Genomic DNA, 18368 nt, shown 5'->3' with positions numbered 1-18368 from the left:
CTCCCCTCCCTCCCCTTCCCCTTCCTCCCCTCCCCTTCCCCTCCCCTCCCCTCCTCTCTCGCCTCTCCCCTCCCCTCCCCTCCCCTCCCCTCCCCTCCCCTCCCCTCCCCTCCCCTTCCCCTCCCCTCCCCTCCCCTCCCCTTCCCCTCCCCTCCCCTCCCCTCCCCTTCCCTTCCCTCCCCTCCCCTCCCCTTCCCCTCCCTCCCCTCCCCTTCCCCTCCCTCCCCTCCCCTTCCCCTCCCTCCCCTCCCCTTCCCCTCCCTCCCCTCCCCTCCCCTCCGCCCCCCTCCCCTCCCCTCCCCTCGCACTCAGTTTCCCGTCTCCTCCCTCGTACGGTCCTTGTTGTGGGCGTTTCTCCCGCTCCCGTAGCGGCGGTTCGTTCCGTCCCTTCCCCGCTGGGCTCCGCCTCCTCCTCCCGGCACATCCGGGCCCTCCCCTCCACCCCCCGGGCGGCCCTTCCCGGCTCGGCGCTGCCGGATCCCCCCGGTCGGATCCGGGCCGCGATGCTGCGCTGCGTCCCGCCGCTCTGGCGCTGCAACCGGCACGTGGAGGCGCTGGACCGGCGGCACTGCTCGCTGCAGGCCGTGCCCGAGGAGATCTACCGCTACAGCCGCTCTCTGGAGGAGCTGCTGCTGGACGCCAACCAGCTCCGCGAGCTGCCCAAGGTGAGGCCTCGTCCTCCTCCTCCTCCTCCTCCTCCTCCTCCTCCTCCTCCTCGCGGCCCGGCCCGGCCTCGCTCCCCCGACCTCGGGCCCGCTCCGCTCCGCTCCCTCCCCCCGCCCGTCGTCGCGGCCTTCGCGGCGCTCCCGGGGGAGGCTCCGGGCCTGGGGAGCCCCGCGGCCCCGTGGGGTGCAGCCCCAGCGCCTCCAGCCCCAGCGCCTCCCCCCCCTCCCGGGGCCCGGTGTGAGCTTTGGTTTCAGCCCCGAGCGGGGGACGGTGCGGGCCGAGGGTCGGATCCGGGCTGCGAACCGTCACGGTACGGAGGGAGTTTGTTGTTGTTTGCGGACTCCAACCGGCAAAAAGGATCCGGGGACAACGAGGTGCGGACCGAGAACGGCAGCGGGGCCGTGCGGGGCCGTGCGGGGCTCGGAGGGCAGCGCTGCGGGCCGGGGGGGCGGTCAGGGGGGTCCGCAGCGCTCCCTGCAGCCCCCGGAGGGGGGGGTCGGAGTTGGGGGCCCCCGGCTGGGGGCGGGGGGGGCTTGGGAGCGACTCTCCCACCTGGGTGACTCTGCGCCGCTTCCCTCGTCCCGGCCCAGCCCGGTTCTGATGCCGGAGTGAGGATGGAGTGATCTTTGGGATCCCTTCCACCCCAACCATCCCATGGCTCTGTGATATGTGGGGTCCCTTCCTACCCAACCATCCCATGGCTCTGTGATATGTGGGGTCCCTTCCTACCCAACCATCCCATGGCTCTGTGATCTGTGAGTCCCTTCCAACCCAACCATCCCATGGCTCTGTGATCTTTGGGGTCCCTTCCAACCCAACCATCCCATGGCTCTGTGATCTTTGGGATCCCTTCCATCCCAACCATCCCATGGCTCTGTGATATTTGAGATCCCTTCCAACCCAACCATCCCATGGCTCTGTGATCTTTGAGATCCCTTCCAACCCAACCATCCCATGGCCCTGTGATCTTTGAGATCCCTTCCAACCCAACCATCCCATGGCCCTGTGATCTTTGAGATCCCTTCCAACCCAACCATCCCATGGCTCTGTGATCTTTGAGATCCCTTCCAACCCAACCATCCCATGGCTCTGTGATCTGTGAGATCCCTTCCAACCCAACCATCCCATGGCGCCGTGATCTTTGGGGTCCCTTCCAACCCAACCATCCCATGGCCCTGTGATCTTTGAGATCCCTTCCAACCCAACCATCCCATGGCCCTGTGATCTTTGAGATCCCTTCCAACCCAACCATCCCATGGCCCTGTGATCTTTGAGATCCCTTCCAACCCAACCATCCCATGGCTCCGTGATATTTGAGATCCCTTCCAACCCAACCATCCCATGGCTCTGTGATCTTTGGGATCCCTTCCAACCCAACCATCCCATGGCTCTGTGATCTGTGGGGTCCCTTCCAACCCAACCATCCCATGGCTCTGTGATCTTTGGGGTCCCTTCCAACCCAACCATCCCATGGCTCTGTGATCTGTGAGATCCCTTCCAACCCAACCATCCCATGGCTCTGTGATCTTTGGGATCCCTTCCAACCCAACCATCCCATGGCTCTGTGATCTGTGGGGTCCCTTCCAACCCAACCATCCCATGGCACTGTGATCTTTGAGATCCCTTCCAACCCAACCATCCCATGGCACTGTGATCTTTGAGATCCCTTCCAACCCAACCATCCCATTGCTCTGTGATGTGTGGGGTCCCTTCCAACCCAACCATCCCATGGCTCTGTGATCTTTGAGATCCCTTCCAACCCAACCATCCCATGGCTCTGTGATCTGTGGGGTCCCTTCCAACCCAACCATCCCATGGCTCTGTGATCTATAAGATCCCTTCCAACCCAACCATCCCATGGCTCTGTGATCTTTGGGATCCCTTCCAACCCAACCATCCCATGGCTCTGTGATCTTTGGGATCCCTTCCAACCCAACCATCCCATGGCTCTGTGATCTTTGGGGTCCCTTCCAACCCAACCATCCCATGGCTCTGTGATCATTGGGGTCCCTTCCAACCCAACCATCCCATGGCTCTGTGATCTGTGAGATCCCTTCCAACCCAACCATCCCATGGCTCTGTGATCTTTGGGGTCATTTCCAACCCAACCATCCCATGGCTCTGTGATCTTTGGGGTCATTTCCAACCCAACCATCCCATGGCTCTGTGATCTGTGAGTCCCTTCCAACCCAACCATCCCATGGCTCTGTGATCTTTGGGGTCCCTTCCAACCCAACCATCCCATGGCTCTGTGATCATTAGGGTCCCTTCCAACCCAACCATCCCATGGCTCTGTGATCTTTGGGGTCCCTTCCAACCCAACCATCCCATGGCTCTGTGATCTTTGGGATTCCTTCCAACCCAACCATCCCATGGCTCCGTGATCTTTGAGATCCCTTCCAACCCAACCATCCCATGGCTCCGTGATCTTTGAGATCCCTTCCAACCCAACCATCCCATGGCCCTGTGATCTTTGGGGTCCCTTCCAACCCAACCATCCCATGGCTCTGTGATCTTTGGGATCCCTTCCAACCCAGCCATCCCATGGCTCTGTGATCTTTGGGGTCCCTTCCAACCCAACCATCCCATGGCTCTATGATCTTTGGGATCCCTTCCAACCCAACCATCCCATGTCTCTGTGATCTTTGGGGTCCCTCCCAACCCAGCCATCCCATGGCTCTGTGATCTTTGGGGTCCCTTCCAACCCAGCCATCCCATGGCTCTGTGATCTTTAGGGTCCCTTCCAACCTAACTATCCCATGGCTCTTTGGTCTTTGGGGTCCCTTCCAACCCAACCATCCCATGGCTCTGTGATCTGTGGTGTCCCTTCCAACCCAACCATCCCATGGCTCTGTGATCTTTGAGGTCCCTTCCAACCCAATGGTCCTATGGCCCACTTTGTGACTCCTGGCATGTTCCTATATCCATAAGGACTGCAAGAAAAAACAAATCAGAACATTAAAAAGGCCCAAACCTTCGCTTTTAGTTCTGGCCATGATGATGTGTTCCGTTTCTGCTCCACGAAGCCTTGAGTGCATCCCTGCCTGTTCGGACTCCGTTGTTGTCGCAGCACTTCCCTGTACCTGCCTGCTTGTCCTGCCTGGAGCCCCCGGAGCCGTTCTGGGCCTGGGAGGAGCTCTGGGTCATCCTGTGCTGGCTCCGTCCCATTGCTCCATAGGGAGACGTGGCTGAGGCTGCCGGGAGGGTTGTGGTGACAGGCAGGTTGGGGCTGCTGGCTGAGTGTCCCATTGCAGAGGAGGCCGGTTGCAACACAGCCCTGCAGATCCTGGCTCCTCCTCACCCTGCCGACAGTCACAGCCTTCACCTGGTTCATGGAGAGCAGTCCAGGCTTCCGCCTGAGCTGAAGGTGCTGCTCTGTTGCAGCTCTGAGGAGCATCTGTTGGGCAATGAGTGTAATTTGGTGCTGATGCTGGGCTCGTTCTGCAGCCTGCTGGGTCCGACCCTGCCCACCAGAGCAGCGCTTTGCGTCTGTCCTCACCTCGGTGCCTCCGTTCTGCTCTCACTGTGTCTGTACCGCTGGGTGCAGTTGCTGAGCTCAGTGGGTTTCATCTGCTCTGCAGCCCCAGTGCTCACACCACAACCTGGCCCGGCATCGCGGCTCCATTGGTGGTGATGGAGCATCCTCAGCTTTCGGGCTTTTCTGGTGGGGAAGTATCAGAAAAGCAATAGGAAATGGGGGCAAAAAATATTAAGGCCGTTGTTCTATAAATGGTGTTTGTAGCCCCGCAGCCCCAGAAGTCGGGATGAGGTCAGAAGGGGAGCAGGAGCAGAAAGGGGTTTGGTGGGGGGTGTGGGCACAAGCAGGGCCTCCAGCAGAGGAGTGGGGATCTCCGTGCTACACAGGGTGGTCAATCACAGAATGGTGGGTGTAGGGAGGGACGGGGGAGTAATAAACGGGGATCGTGTAGAAGAGCATGAAGGAGAGCAGGCAGTTGTTGTGAGCGCACCCAGCTGGGGCAGGTTTGTTTTTGGGGGCGCAAATAGGACTTTGTAAAGGCGGTGGTGCTGGTTTCCAAGTGGCTCAGCTGCCTGCTGTCTGCTGCTGCTCCTTTTATTTGCCCCATGTGGAACGTTGTCTGTTCCGAGCCTGGGTTTTGCACGGTGGTGTCTGAGCTCTGCCTGCTCGGGGTGATGGATGAGATCGATGCTGGGAGCATCTGCTGCCTTGCTGTGGGGTTTGCTGCTGGGTGATGTGGTGGTTGAATGGAAGGTGATACATCTCATTCAAGGCGTTCCCTGCGCTCCTCAATGGGTGCCTGGGGTCCAAAGGGATCTGCCTGGCTCTGTGCTGGCTGAGCACCGCTGTGCCGGGCTCTGTGCTGAGCTCTGCTGTGCTGGGCTCTGTGCTGAGCTCTGCTCTGCCCGGCTCTGTGCTGAGCTCTGCTGTGCTGGGCTCTGTGCTGAGCTCTGCTGTGCCCGGCTCTGTGCTGAGCTCTGCTGTGCCGGGCTCTGTGCTGAGCTCTGCTGTGCCCGGCTCTGTGCTGAGCTCTGCTGTGCCCGGCTCTGTGCTGAGCTCTGCTGTGCCGGGCTCTGTGCTGAGCTCTGCTGTGCCCGGCTCTGTGCTGAGCTCTGCTGTGCCCTGCTGACACAGTCCACAACCTGCAGTTTGAATCGTGGAACCATCAAATGTCTCCAGTTGGAAGAGACCCACAAGGGCCGCCCAAAACAAAGGCAGGGTGGCGTTTGGACCATTGGAGGTGGCGGATGGAGCAGAGCGTGGTCGGTGGGGATCTGCACTCAGAGCCTGGATCCGCACTCAGGGATCCTTATGGGTCTCTTCCAGCCGGTGACGTTCTGCAGTCCATCCCTTTCTGCAGGGACTGATGCCTCAGAGCTGCTCACTGCTCACTGTGTGGGGCCGGTGTGTTCTGCTGAGCAGTGCTCAGGTCCGGGACATGGGAGGCATCTGGGTGGAACAGAGATTGGGAGCTGGTGTAGGAGGAGGAGGAGGTGGAGCTGAGCTGCAGGTGATGAGCAAGGTGGTGGGCCGGGAGGAGGCCCAGCAGGACGGCAGGACAGCAGCATGCAGCAGGACAGCAGCAGGGCAGCAGCATGCAGCAGGACAGCAGCAGGACGGCAGCATGCAGCAGGATGGCAGCATGCAGCAGGACAGCAGCATGCAGCAGGATGGCAGCATGCAGCAGGACAGCAGCATGCAGCAGGACAGCAGCATGCAGCAGGATGGCAGCATGCAGCAGGACAGCAGCATGCAGCAGGATGGCAGCAGGACGGCGGCATGCAGCAGGACATCAGCAGGGCAGCAGCATGCAGCAGGACGGCAGCATGCAGCGGGACAGCAGCAGGACAGCAGCATGCAGCAGGACGTGGGGACCGGGCGCTGGAGGGACGCCTGGGCAGGAAGAGCTGTGAGTTGGGGCAGGGGGCAAAGAGGACACATATAACTGGTTGGACCCCGAGGGTTCTGAGCGGCGGTGGGTCTGCGGTTTGCTCGGGGTGAGAGCATCGCTGTGAGAGAGAGCATCGCTGTGAGAGCATCGCTGTGAGAGCATCGCTGTCCTTCGTCCGGAGCGGGGCCAAAGCATTTGTCACTTTCCCAAGCTGAGGAGGAGCCTCCCAGCCTAATGAAGCTTTTAATTGCCTGGCATCTGCGGCTGGCGAGGAGGATGGCGGCTTTTATTTCCTTGCACGGCGGAGCGCAGCTGCTCCTTTTCACCTGGCCGTGCTAATAGCCCTGCCCTCAGCAAGCTGGGAGCCGTGAATCACCATCGGAGACCATTGGAGACGGCCAGCCCAGCAAGGGCTGCTTGTGTCAGACCTACAGTGTGCTGCTTGTGTCAGACTTGCACGCTGCCTCCGTGAGCAGAACCTGCCAGCAAACTGGTTTGGCTTGCTTGTTAGCTGTGCACAGGGCTGGCGGCGCTCCGTGCCCTTCAGGAGCTGCGTAGTTAATGTGTACACATGGATGAGGGTTTGGTGCTCTGAAAGCCGACTTTCTGGGCGTGCTGCTACCCAGATGGTAAATAGAGCAGGCTGGGTCACCCTCATCATCCTCTGCGTGCTGTAACCATCCCTATTACCAGTCCTGGGTGGTGAGGAGGGGAAGGTCTCGTGCTGGAGAGGTAGCAGCTGAGAGTCAGCTCAGTTATGGGATAACAGCTCAGCTATGGGATAGCAGTCAGCTCAGTTATGGGATAACAGTCAGCTCAGTTATGGGATAACAGCTCAGCTATGGGATAGCAGTCAGCTCAGTTATGGGATAACAGCTCAGTTATGGGATAGCAGTCAGCTCAGCTATGGGATAGCAGTCAGCTCAGCTATGGGATAGCAGTCAGCTCAGCTATGGGATAGCAGTCAGCTCAGCTATGGGATAACAGCTCAGTTATGGGATAGCAGTCAGCTCAGCTATGGGATAACGGCTCAGCTATGGGATAGCAGTCAGCTCAGCTATGGGATAGCAGTCAGCTCAGCTATGGGATAGCAGTCAGCTCAGTTATGGGATAACAGCTCAGCTATAGGATAGCAGTCAGCTCAGCTATGGGATAACAGCTCAGCTATGGGATAACAGCTCAGCTATGGGATAACAGCTCAGTTGTGGGATAACAGCTCAGCTATGGGATAGCAGTCAGCTCAGCTATGGGATAGCAGTCAGCTCAGCTATGGGATAGCAGTCAGCTCAGCTATGGGATAACAGCTCAGTTGTGGGATAACAGCTCAGCTATGGGATAACAGCTCAGTTATGGGAAACGGAGCTCGTGCGTCTCCAGGAGCTGAGGACAAGGACGTGCTTTTCCATAGACCTTAACGTGCTACCAACCAGAACTGGCTGTGCACTTTGCTGTGAGCCCCGGGGGGTGGTTGCCTTCGTTTGCTGTGGGCTGCAGCCCTGCATCCATTCCTTGCACGAGGTTACCACGTCGGTTGCAATTACGATTTCAGCTGCAAGCAATTGGTTGCAGGAGCCTTTGACACCTTCCTATCTGTGTCCCTCCTGCCCACAGAAGCTGTTTGTGCCATTTGTCTGAGGATCTCCTGCTCCCTCCTTCCACACACGGACGTTTCACTCTTCCTTTCACCTTTCCCAGCCCCAAAATGTGGTCCCCAAGGTAGTGATTTGCCGTGCTGTGGTTGCCCTGATCAGTATCAGCTCCTGTGTCTCCCCTAGTGCTGCTCACCACTGCTGACCCAAGCCAGGATGCCGTCGGCCTTCTTAGCCACCTGTGCACACTGCCGGCTCCCATTCAGCCCACTGTCCATCAGCACACCAAGGTCCCTTTCCATCAGGCAGCTTTCAGCCGCTCCTCCCCAGTCCTGTAGGGCTGCCTGGGGTTGTTGTGATTGAAACCCAGCACCCCACACTTGGCCCTGTTGGAACTCGCACACTTTGCCCTGGCCCATCGATCCCGTCTATCCAGGTCCCTCTGCGGTGCCTTTCTCCCCTCTGGCACATCGACGCTCCCTCCCAACTTGGTGCTGTCTGCAGACTTACTGAGGGTGCTCAATCAAGGTCCTTAATAAAGACGTGAAATAGAAGCAGCCCCAGCACTGAGCCCTGGGGGCTCCATTGCCCACAGCTCTTTGGGCCCGGCCATCCAGCCAGTGCTTCACCCAGTGCAGCATGCGCCCATCCGAGCTGTGGGCAGCCAGCTTCTCCATGCGGATGCTGTGTGGGACGGTGCCAAGGGCCTTTCTGAAGCCCAGGCAGACCACATGGGCAGCCTTACCCTCATCCACTAAGCGGGTCTCCTTGTCATAGAATGGAACCAAGTTTGTCAGGCAGGATCTGCTGTCCATAAACCCACACTGACTTGGGCCTGATCCCCTGGCTGAGCTTTATTCGATCCACGATGGCTCCCACCATGTTCCATTCCATCGCCTTGCTGGGCACTGAGATGAGGCTGATGTGTCTGTAGCACCAGCATCGTCTCTCCAGCCTCACATTCGCCAGCCCCCAGTCTGGTGGGACATCCCCAGCTTGCTGAAGGCTGATGGAGTGGATGGCAACCACATCCAGCACCTCCCTCAGCACTGCAGACTGCCACCCGTCCGGCCCCATGGACTGGTTGAGCACCCAGCTTCCAGAGCAGCTCCAAACCCATCTCATCATGGATCCTGTGGGCTGATCCTGTTCCCCATCTACCAGCACAGGGGGCTGCATGCCCAGGGGGTAACAAGTCTTACTATCAGACACTGAGGCAAAGAAGGCACTGAGTACCTCAGCCTTGTCCTGATCCTTGGTCACCAAGCTGCCCTCAGCATCCTGCATTGGATGGCGATTCTCTCTAGCCCTCCTCTTGCTGTTGGTGCGTTATAGAAGTATTTGCTGTTGTCCTTTACCTTAGTGCTCAACTTCTGTTCTGGATGGGCTTTGGCTTCTCTATCTCTCCCTGCACAGCTTCGCTGCGTACCTGTCATCATCGCAGGTAGCAAATGCATTGCTGCGTGACACAGCTGGGCTGGGTTATTGTCTGACTCTTGGCATTGCTCCCCACTGCTAACATCTGTGACACCGCAGATAAGGAAAGTGCCTTTGTAACTGCTGGCCGGCTCTTCTTGGGTCAGAAAATGGCTGAGGAGGAGGTGGGGAATCGGGTCCCTTTTTGACCCTGGTGTGGAGGTTGTAGGGGACCATGGCGAGAGGTGCTGTGCCGGGAAGGGGCGGGATGACTGAGGAAGGATGGGTCTGCAGAGCAAATGGGTTTCCTGCTGTTGCTTCATCTGAGATGCGCTCTGAGGCGATGGATGGCTGCAGCCATGTGTACAAAGAGCCATGGAACCAGCAGAACCCCAAACCCGCCGCTCGGTCCAAGAGCAGAACGTCAGCTGCGGTGGATCTCCCTCTGACTCGGGCATTTCCTTTCTGCAGCTCTGACTTAGTTTGTTGTTTCGTTTGGACCAGAGATTCCACTTTGCTCCCGCATCGGATTCTGGGCCATTGTTGCTGTCTGCAGCCCAGCCGTTGCTGCGCTCCCCCGGGGGGGGGCTGCATTCCTCTGCCCTGCTTCAATGGCTGTAGGAAGAAGGCAGCTGGCTGAGCGCTTGGCGGAGGCAGCCCGCTTTGTCTCAGCTGGAATGCGCTCCTGATGGGGAAGCACTTTCATGTGTTTGGAGTGCATTCCTCACGGCCTGGTCCGTGGGGTGAAAGCCTCGGAAATCCGGCTGGGCTGCATTACTGGGCTGCATTGCTGGGCTGCATTACAGATGGCTGCATTGCTGGGCTGCATTACTGGGCTGCGTTACTGCGCTGCATTACTGGGCTGCATTACGGACGGCTGCATTGCTGCAGCAGGGAGCAGTCAAACTGCATGTGGATCTGCAGCCCGGTGCTGCTGGGCCCAATGCTCAGCTCTCATAGTGCAGTTCCTCCTTAGGAGTGCGGCGTTGCTGCCTTGCAGGTGCTGTGATGTGTGCCCATGGGCAGCAGAGGCCAAAGCTGCCATGGTGAAGGAGCGAAGGCTGTGTGCTGATGGACAGTGGGTTGTTAAGGTACTATGGTCAGGCTGTGGTCGGACTCAATCTTTGAGGTCTTGAGTAATTCTGTGCTTCTATGGAGCGCTGCTGTCACTGGCTTTGGTATCCAGCAAAATCCCCTGTTTGGGATGGATGCGTGTCTGCTGCATGTGGTCCTGCTCGGGTGAGCCCAAGGGTCCTGGCAGTGCACAGAGGGGTCTCTGAGGACCGGCCCTTGGTCAGCCCTGCTGGTGCATCACTGCCCTTTGGAGGAAATGCTTCCTAATGTCCAACCTGAATGGCTCCTGCTGCAGGTCGGGCCGTCACCTCTTGTCCTACTGCTGTCACACGGGGGCAGAGGCCGACCCCAACTCCCTGCAGCCTCCTTCCAGGGAGCGGTGGAGAGCAGTGAGGTCTGCCATAGGGACTATGAGGTCTCTTGGCATCAGCCTCAAGCCTGGCTGCTGCCCCTCCACGAGCTCCATGCTGTTCTAATCTTGGCATTACGGTGGTTGAAGTTTTGACCTCTGCTCCTGCTTCTCACTCCATCTCAGGTGGAACCTTTCCTTTGTCTTGCATTTCATGCTCTGGGAATACGAACTGCTGGGGCTGTTAGGGAAAGGTGTGTGCTGGGTTCTGCTCTGGAGATGAAATAGAGGCTGGGCTGGGCTGTGCTGAGCTGTGCTTTGCTGTGCTGTGCTGAGCTGTGCTGTGCTGTGCTGAGCTGTGCTGTGCTATGCTGTGCTGTGCTGTGCTGAGCTGAGCTGTGCTGTGCTGTGCTGAGCTGTGCTGTGCTGTGCTGTGCTGTGCTGTGCTGTGCTGAGCTGTGCTGTGCTGTGCTGTGCTGAGCTGTGCTGTGCTGAGCTGTGCTGAGCTGTGCTGTGCTGTGCAGTGCAGTGCTGTGCTGTGCTGAGCTGTGCTGTGCTGAGCTGTGCTGTGCTGTGCTGTGCTGTGCTGAGCTGTGCTGTGCTGTGCTGTGCTGTGCTGTGCTGTGCTGTGCTGTGCTGAGCTGTGCTGTGCTGTGCTGTGCTGAGCTGTGCTGTGCTGTGCTGTGCTGAGCTGTGCTGTGCTGTGCTGTGCTGTGCTGAGCTGTGCTGTGCTGTGCTGTGCTGAGCTGTGCTGTGCTGTGCTATGCTGTGCTGTGCTGAGCTGTGCTGTGCTGTGCTGTGCTGTGCTGTGCTGAGCTGGGCCGCTCCTGCTCCGTTCCGCTCTGCTGCCTTTCAGTCTGTGTGTCCAGCTGCTGGGTGGAAGACTTTCTGGTTCTGCAGCCTCACCTGTCATGGAGTTGGCGTTGGTTGGGCGCAGTGACTCGGAAGAAGGACCCAGTTCAGCCTTAGAGGTGACGGGCTCCCAAGTGCTTTGCTTTGTAGTTTCGCTCCCAGCCCGGCGTGGATCTCTCCCAGGCAGCTGCCTTTCCCCAGAGGCAACCCTGCTGGCGCTGCCATCAAAGCGTGGCTCTTCCTTTCATCGCAGGTGGCGGAGGAGGAGGAGCAGCCCTGGTCTGCTCACGCTTCTCATGGTGGGTTTGACACACGTTGCTGCTTTGGCAGCAGGGCGGCCCCTCTGTGCTCTGGTTTGGTTGTGAGCTCTGAGGAGCCGCTGATGCTGTCGGTGCCTCTATCCATGCCTTGGCTCTCTGTGGGGCTGGGAGGTGAGCTGTGCTGCAGGCTGTGCTGCGTGCTGTGCTGCGTGCTGTGCTGCACGCTGTGCTGCGTGCTGTGCTGCAGGCTGTGCTGCAGGCTGTGCTGCATGTTGTGCTGCAGGCTGTGCTGCAGTCTGTGCTGCACGCTGTGCTGCGTGCTGTGCTGCACGCTGTGCTGCACGCTATGCTGCATGCTGTGCTGCACGCTGTGCTGAGCGCTGTGCTGCAGGCTGTGCTGCACGCTGTGCTGCACGCTGTGCTGCAGGCTATGCTGCACGCTGTGCTGCACGCTGTGCTGCATGCTGTGCTGCAGGCTGTGCTGCGCGCTGTGCTGCATGCTGTGCTGCGCGCTGTGCTGCAGGCTGAGCTGCAGGCTGTGCTGCATGCTGTGCTGCGCGCTATGCTGCATGCTGTGCTGCGCGCTGTGCTGCAGGCTGTGCTGCAGGCTGTGCTGCATGCTGTGCTGCACGCTGTGCTGCACGCTGTGCTGCAGGCTGTGCTGCACTCTATGCTGCACGCTATGCTGCACGCTGTGCTGCATGCTGTGCTGCGCGCTGCCGCGACCCGGTTCTTGGAGCATGGGAACCAGGTCCTGGGCTTGTGAATCACCGGGAGAGCTGTAATTACCCTCCTGCTCCAGAGTCTGCCCTGGCCTTTAATTAAACGTGTGCTGTCCTGCTGAAGGCGGTGGGGCTGTTCCAGCGGGGCCTGACAGCTGGACTTGAAACTCTCTTACAGGTAACGAGCTGCAGGGAGGGCCAGTCCTCATGGCTGCGCCGCCAGGGCTGGGAGGTGAGCAGGAGCTGCGCCTGCATCCCCTCCAGCTTGGGCTGCAAGTGCAGGAGCACGCTGCCATCGTCACCTGATGCAACGCCTGTGGCTCCAGGCCCTTGTCCTCCTCGGGGCAGCCACAGGCTCGGGTTGTTGCTGAGGAAGCCAGGAGGGGTCCAAACCCCACGTGGGGCTCTCGGAGCTTGGAATGCACCGCAGCAATGTGCAGTTCTGGCACAGGCCGTGTTTACACGGTGAAGGCAGTTCCTGGTCTCCAGATGGAGAAGTCGTTGCTCCCTTATCTGAGCAGCATCGCGGGCAGGGCCGTGCTGGTTGTGTGAGGGTTGTTGGGCTCCTCTTGGACTCCTCTTGCTCTGAGCGGGCTGTGTTCTGCCGTGCTGCAGCCTATAGGGTGTCCCTCTGCCTAGAGCAGACGCTGCCCAGTGGTCACTACCTTGGTGTCCGGCTGGAGGTGACACGGCTGAGGGACGGGATGACTTCAGAGAGACCAAAGCAAGGGGCTGCTTCACAGGCTGGGGGAGCTCCTTGGCCATTAACCCCATGGGAAGGGTTGGCTGTTGTTTATGGGAAATGAGTCGGTCGAGTGGCGTTTCAAAGGGTTTGTTCTGATCCTTTTATCCGACCTCCTTTCTTCCTTTTGCATTTTCCACTTCTTGGTTCCTCTGAATGAACAAGCAGAGGGAGGAGGCCGGCGCTGCCCAGCCTTGCCCTGCAGTAGAAGGCAGCCCTTGGGGGTGGCTCCCAGCCTGGCATCCTGCTCTGCAAGCTGCTGTTCCTCCAGCTGACCCAGAGCTCTGTTAACCCCTCATTCACATCCTGGGGCTTTGCTACAGCCTCAGTGGTGATGCTGGGAGCTTCACAGGTCTCCTGGCAGCCCACAGCTGGGATGGGTGCACTCCTTGCTGGGTAACAAACCAGCTGACAGCCAGGACCTGAGCGAGGTGGTGAGCAGGGGGCTGCCCTGATGGTGAATGGCAGGAGCCGTGTTGCTGCTGGTGAATGGCAGGAGCCGTGTTCCTGCTGGGGATGGCCCCGCTCAACGTCTTTATTGGCCATCTGGATGAGGGCGCTGAGTGCACCCTCAGTAAGTCTGTGGGGGAAACCGAGCTGGGAAGAAGCATTGGTCTGTGCATGGAAAGGACGGCCCTACAGTGAGAGCTGGACGCTCTGGATGGCTGGGACTAAGCAAATGGGATGAAGGCCAACAGGGCCGAGTGCCGGGTCCTGCTCTTTGGTCACAAGAGCTCCGTGTGTTGCTGCAGGTGTGAGGTGGAGTGCTGGAAAGCTGCGCGGAGGTAAAGGGTCTGGGGGTGTTGGTCATGGCTGACCACGAGCCAGCAGGGTGCACGGGTGGCCAAGAAGGCTGACGGCATCCCGGCCTGTCCCAGAAGCAGAGCAGCAGCTGATGGTCCCTCTGCACTCAGCTCTGGCTGCAGGAAGGACCCCGAGGCCCTGGGCTGTGTGCTGAGGGCAGCAGAGCTGGGGTTGGCCTTTGTGTGACAGCGACGGGACGGGACGGAACGGCCTCGGGTTGAGGCAGGGGAGATTCAGGTTGGATGTGGGGATGTGCATCCCTCACTCACTGCCCTCACTGTGCACTCACAGAGTCACAGCGTGGCCTGCCTTGAAAAGAACCCCAATGCTCATCCAGCTCCAACCCCCTGCTGTGTGCAGGTCACCAACCAGCAGCCCAGGCTGCACAGAGCTGCATCCAGCCTGGCCTTGAATGCCTGCAGGGATGGGGCATCCACAGCCTCCTCTGTTCAGTGCATCACCACCCTCTGTAGGTTTCTGTTCAGTCTCCATAGACTCTCACAGTACTTAATCCGTCTGCTTTCTGCCCGCTGCGCGGAACAAGGCTAACGGTGATTAGAAGAAGGGATAATTAGCTCTATCCAAAGAGTCATTTGCTCGGGCTCTCACTTTGAGTCCCAGCAATCGTTTTAAAGTTAATTTGTTCTCGTTCTGCTGTCCCAAATGGGTCCGTTGTGCAGCTCTGCTCCCTGAGCGGGGCGGTTGGAGCTGGGGGTTCCAAATCACAGCGCCGGGCACAAACTGGCATCGTGTTGCATTCAGTGCGTGCCGGTCTGTCAGCTCTCCATTCCAGCACGGTGTGAGGTTACTTCACACTGATTTCAGTCCTGGTAGCGATGAAAAAGGGTCCTCTGCTTGGTGTAGATGGGACGTGGAATGGCAGCACTCTCTGCTGTTGTGCCTCTTGCTGAGTGGAGGTTTGTGCACAGGTGTGGTGATGCTCCATTGATGTTGGGTCAGGAATGAGTGAGAGGGGTGAAAAAGGAGCACAGGTGTGGTGATGCTCCATTGGTGCTGGGTCAGGAAGCAGTGAGAGGTGTGAAAAAGAAGCACCTGGAACGGGAGGTTTTGCAATCCTGCATTGAGCAAGTGGCTCCCAGGAGTGAAGCCAGTTGGGTGTGAGGAGCTGAAGGTGTCCCAGCAGCTGGTGCACAGGTTTGCAGCGGTGTAGGTGTGCTGGCACAAGGCAGCACGTCACCCCCACGTATCTTTCAACACAACGTGCTTTCATTCCAGTAGATTCTGTTGTGCTTTTTCCAGCAGTCTGCACAAGTGCCCCGGGATGCTGGCAGTCCGTGGCAGAACGCAGCAGTTGGGGCTGTGGGTTGTGGATGTTCTCCTGCCCTTGTTGCTCTCCATCAGCAGCTCCTCCCCAGCTGAACACAATGCCTTGCCTGGAATTTCCTTGCGCTCTAAAATTAGGAGGAGGATCCAAGGAACAATGGCAAATCAAGCTCCGAATCTCCTGCTCCGCTTGGGGCTTTGTTGTCGTGTGGACTTTCACCTACTTCCTTTCTTCCTAAACTGATTTTGCATTAGATAAACTGAATTAAAAAGAGCCCATGCTGCTTGACGTCAAAAGGGCTCTGCTTTTCTGCCGCAGAGCTTTTGGTCTACAGCAGAGGAGTGTCTGCAGTTGGGTGATGGACCTCATCGTGGTCCCTTCTATGGTGTGAGCTGCTCTGCTCTGCTCCTGGTCTGCTCCTGGTCTGCTCCTGCTCTGCTCCTGCTCTGCTCCTGGTCCGGGCTTCTCTTTCCTGATACCCAGGGGAGGGTCAGGCTGGGTATCAGGGCAAGGCTCAGCAGCACAGGGTGGTGGGTTTGGAGCAGCGCAGCTTGGTTTCCATCCCAAACCCCGTGTCCCACAGGGGAAGCATCTGCAGGGCTGTGGGAGCTGATGATCGTGATGCTGCGCTTGGTGGTGAACGTACTGAGAGCTGTTAATGCCTGGAAATGGGCAATGATTGGATCTTCTCATTTACCACCAATTAATCAATTTCTGAGGGCAGGGGAGTGAAGAAGCTGCTGGAGCAGCAGGACCCGGGGTCACCCTGAGCCCACGTTTCTATGAGAAATGCTGCTTTCCTCCTCCTGCTCTTGGTGCTTGGGGCCCGCAGGTGGTTTTCTCTCTCCTTTTCCAGCCCAGGTGGTGCAGTTGTTTCCCTGCGGGTTGGGAACCTGCCCTTGATGCCCTGCACTGCCATAATGCTGTGCAGTGAGGAGGGGAGCTCAGCTGGGATGTCCCTTTGTTCTTCTCCTTTCTGTGAGCCGTGCCCACGAGCATCACGGGTCTGCCGTGCAGTGACCTCTGCATTGTGCAGTGCTTGGATGCCTCGGATGGGTGTTGTGCTTCACATCGTGCCGTACAGGGGGAGGAGGAGGGCAGTGTTACGGTGGGGGTGTTAAATCATAAAGGTAGCCTCACTTAATGCCAGCTTTCACCCTCGTCTCTGTCTGAGGCTTCACCGGGGCAGGCACTGCGAGGAGACCTTTATTAGTCCCATCTCTATTCAACTCGGCTTTGCCCTGAGGTGAGAAGCGCTGTCGGAGCTCTGCTGACCCACTCCTGTTCTCTTTCTGTCCCAGCCTTTCTTCAGGCTTTTGAACCTTCGTAAACTGGGCCTGAGCGACAATGAGATCCAGAGGCTTCCCCCGGAGGTGGCCAACTTCATGCAGCTGGTGGAACTGGACATCTCCCGCAATGGTAAGGTCGGAGCTCAGCGCCCCACCTGCTCTCAAAGAGCCTTTTCCCTTGGGCAGTGCTGCAGAGCGGTCCGTCGTGGGGCCAGGGCTGTGAACGTCCCCTTGTCGTGCTGTGTCTCGGGCTGTGGCTGGTGCTGGGTGTCCCGTTTTCCACACGAGAGGCTCTTCCAAAGCCGCTGATTCTTTTTCTTTTTTCCCCTCTAGACATCCCGGAAATCCCAGAAAGCATCAAATTCTGCAAATCCCTGGAGATCGCGGACTTCAGTGGGAATCCCCTCTCCAGGTAGGGGGTCATTGCGGCTCCTTTGTGCAGCTGGGAACGAGAGCTGGAGCTCCTCGTTCATCTTGCAGTCGTCTTCCCTGTGCCAAGACCTTGTCCGCTCCGTGCCACGTGGGCCTTTCAGCGCAGGGAAGAGCTGGTGCCAGCCCCAAGCCCCTTCTTCTGCAGGGTCTGTGGCTTGGGCTGCCGAGGCTTTGTTCGTGTCAATGCCATTGGTGTGGGCAGCAAGGACTTCTGTCCTTCTAGGATAGGGTGGTTCCTCTCTGCCTTCCATCACTGTGCTGCACAAAGCAGGGTGGATGAGGACCGGTCAGATTAGAGGACTGCGGGGAGGCTGCGTGTTGTCCTTCACTGGACCTCTTTATGGCTAAGGATGGCCGTCCCTTGGAATTGTTGGGTTGTTTTGGTGTTGCAGCAGCCATAACTACAGCCAAGAACAGCACTTGGCCTTCTCTTCGGTGCTCTGCCTCTACAGCTCTGGATTTGCACAGTGCTGGCTTTCCTGCCTTGAGGAAGCAGGCTTTCAGGCACTGCTGTGGTGCGTTGCCTGCCTCCCCCTGCCCACTGCTCTCCACACTGCTGCTTCCCGAGTCAAGTTTCAATAGATTCAAGTCTCTGCTTCCCTCTGGTGGTGCCAAACTCTGAGAGAAGTGCAGAAGCTTTTCAGTCACCGGGGATCCGCAGGCACAGGAGTGAGATGCAGCGCTGCAGGCACAGGAGTGAGATGCAGCGCTGCAGGCACAGGAGTGAGATGCAGCACTGCAGGCACAGGAGTGAGAAGCAGCACTGCAGGCACAGGAGTGAGATGCAGCGCTGCAGGCACAGGAGTGAGATGCAGCGCTGCAGGCGCAGGAGTGAGATGCAGCACTGCAGGCACAGGAGTGAGATGCAGCACTGCGGGCCCTGCTAACCCTGCAATGATTTGTCAGTTTCTGCGGCTCGCAGTTGTAGGATGCGCATCGTTTGCTCCAGCCTAAGAACAGGGAAGGATTTCTGCTCTTTAGGGCCTCTATGATACCTCAAAACCCTTCTGGTAGTACTGCCCGATTCTGAGGATCGTGGCTGAATCCATCGCAGGGTGTTTGGAGGAGCTGCTCCCCCTCCTTCCCTTCAGGTCTCGGCGGTGATGTGGCACAGTCTGGCCTTCGTGCTTCAGTACTGCAGCCACGTTTGTCACTTGGCCGCGCAGCGACTTTGGTGCGAGGGAGTGATGTCATCTTGGAAGCAGAGCGTGTCCTGGGTCACGGCCGCTTCCTGCTTCTCCCCTTGGCACCTGCTGCACCAGCTGGTGTAGGACTGGCTGTAGGACGCGAGCAAAGAGCTCAGCACGGCTCTGTGCGCAGCCCTGACGCTGTTGTGTCCCGTTGTGTGTTTACAGGCTTCCCGAGGGCTTCACGCAGCTGCGCAGCCTGGGACACCTGGCCCTGAACGATGTGTCCCTTCAGAGCCTGCCCAACGACATCGGGAAGTGAGTCCGGCTCCGCTCCTCAGAAAGGAGGGGAAGGTGGGAGTGGGGCTCCGTGCTCACGGGACTCGTGCCCT

The 18368-nt window shown here is 58.7% G+C and overlaps 1 protein-coding gene across 16 annotated transcripts in view; it reads left to right on the top strand.

Moving 5' to 3' along the window:
- Nucleotides 1-295: 295 nt before the first annotated feature.
- The window catches only part of SCRIB (scribble planar cell polarity protein), a 95770-nt gene continuing 77697 nt past the window's right edge, over nucleotides 296-18368 (top strand). For all 16 annotated transcript variants that reach the window (XM_072327688.1, XM_072327700.1, XM_072327698.1 and 13 more), the window contains exons 1-4: nucleotides 296-665; nucleotides 16430-16547; nucleotides 16751-16829; nucleotides 18205-18294. In XM_072327688.1, coding sequence (XP_072183789.1) covers nucleotides 504-665; nucleotides 16430-16547; nucleotides 16751-16829; nucleotides 18205-18294 — 449 coding nt within the window. In that variant the 5' untranslated portion in view covers nucleotides 296-503. The remainder of the gene's footprint in view (nucleotides 666-16429; nucleotides 16548-16750; nucleotides 16830-18204; nucleotides 18295-18368) is intronic.

The sequence above is a fragment of the Excalfactoria chinensis genome, chromosome 2 (genome assembly GCF_039878825.1).
Source record: "Excalfactoria chinensis isolate bCotChi1 chromosome 2, bCotChi1.hap2, whole genome shotgun sequence".
NCBI lineage: Eukaryota > Metazoa > Chordata > Aves > Galliformes > Phasianidae > Excalfactoria > Excalfactoria chinensis.
The sequence above is the reverse complement of the archived record's forward strand: the minus strand, read 5'-3'. Positions and strand labels throughout refer to the sequence as shown.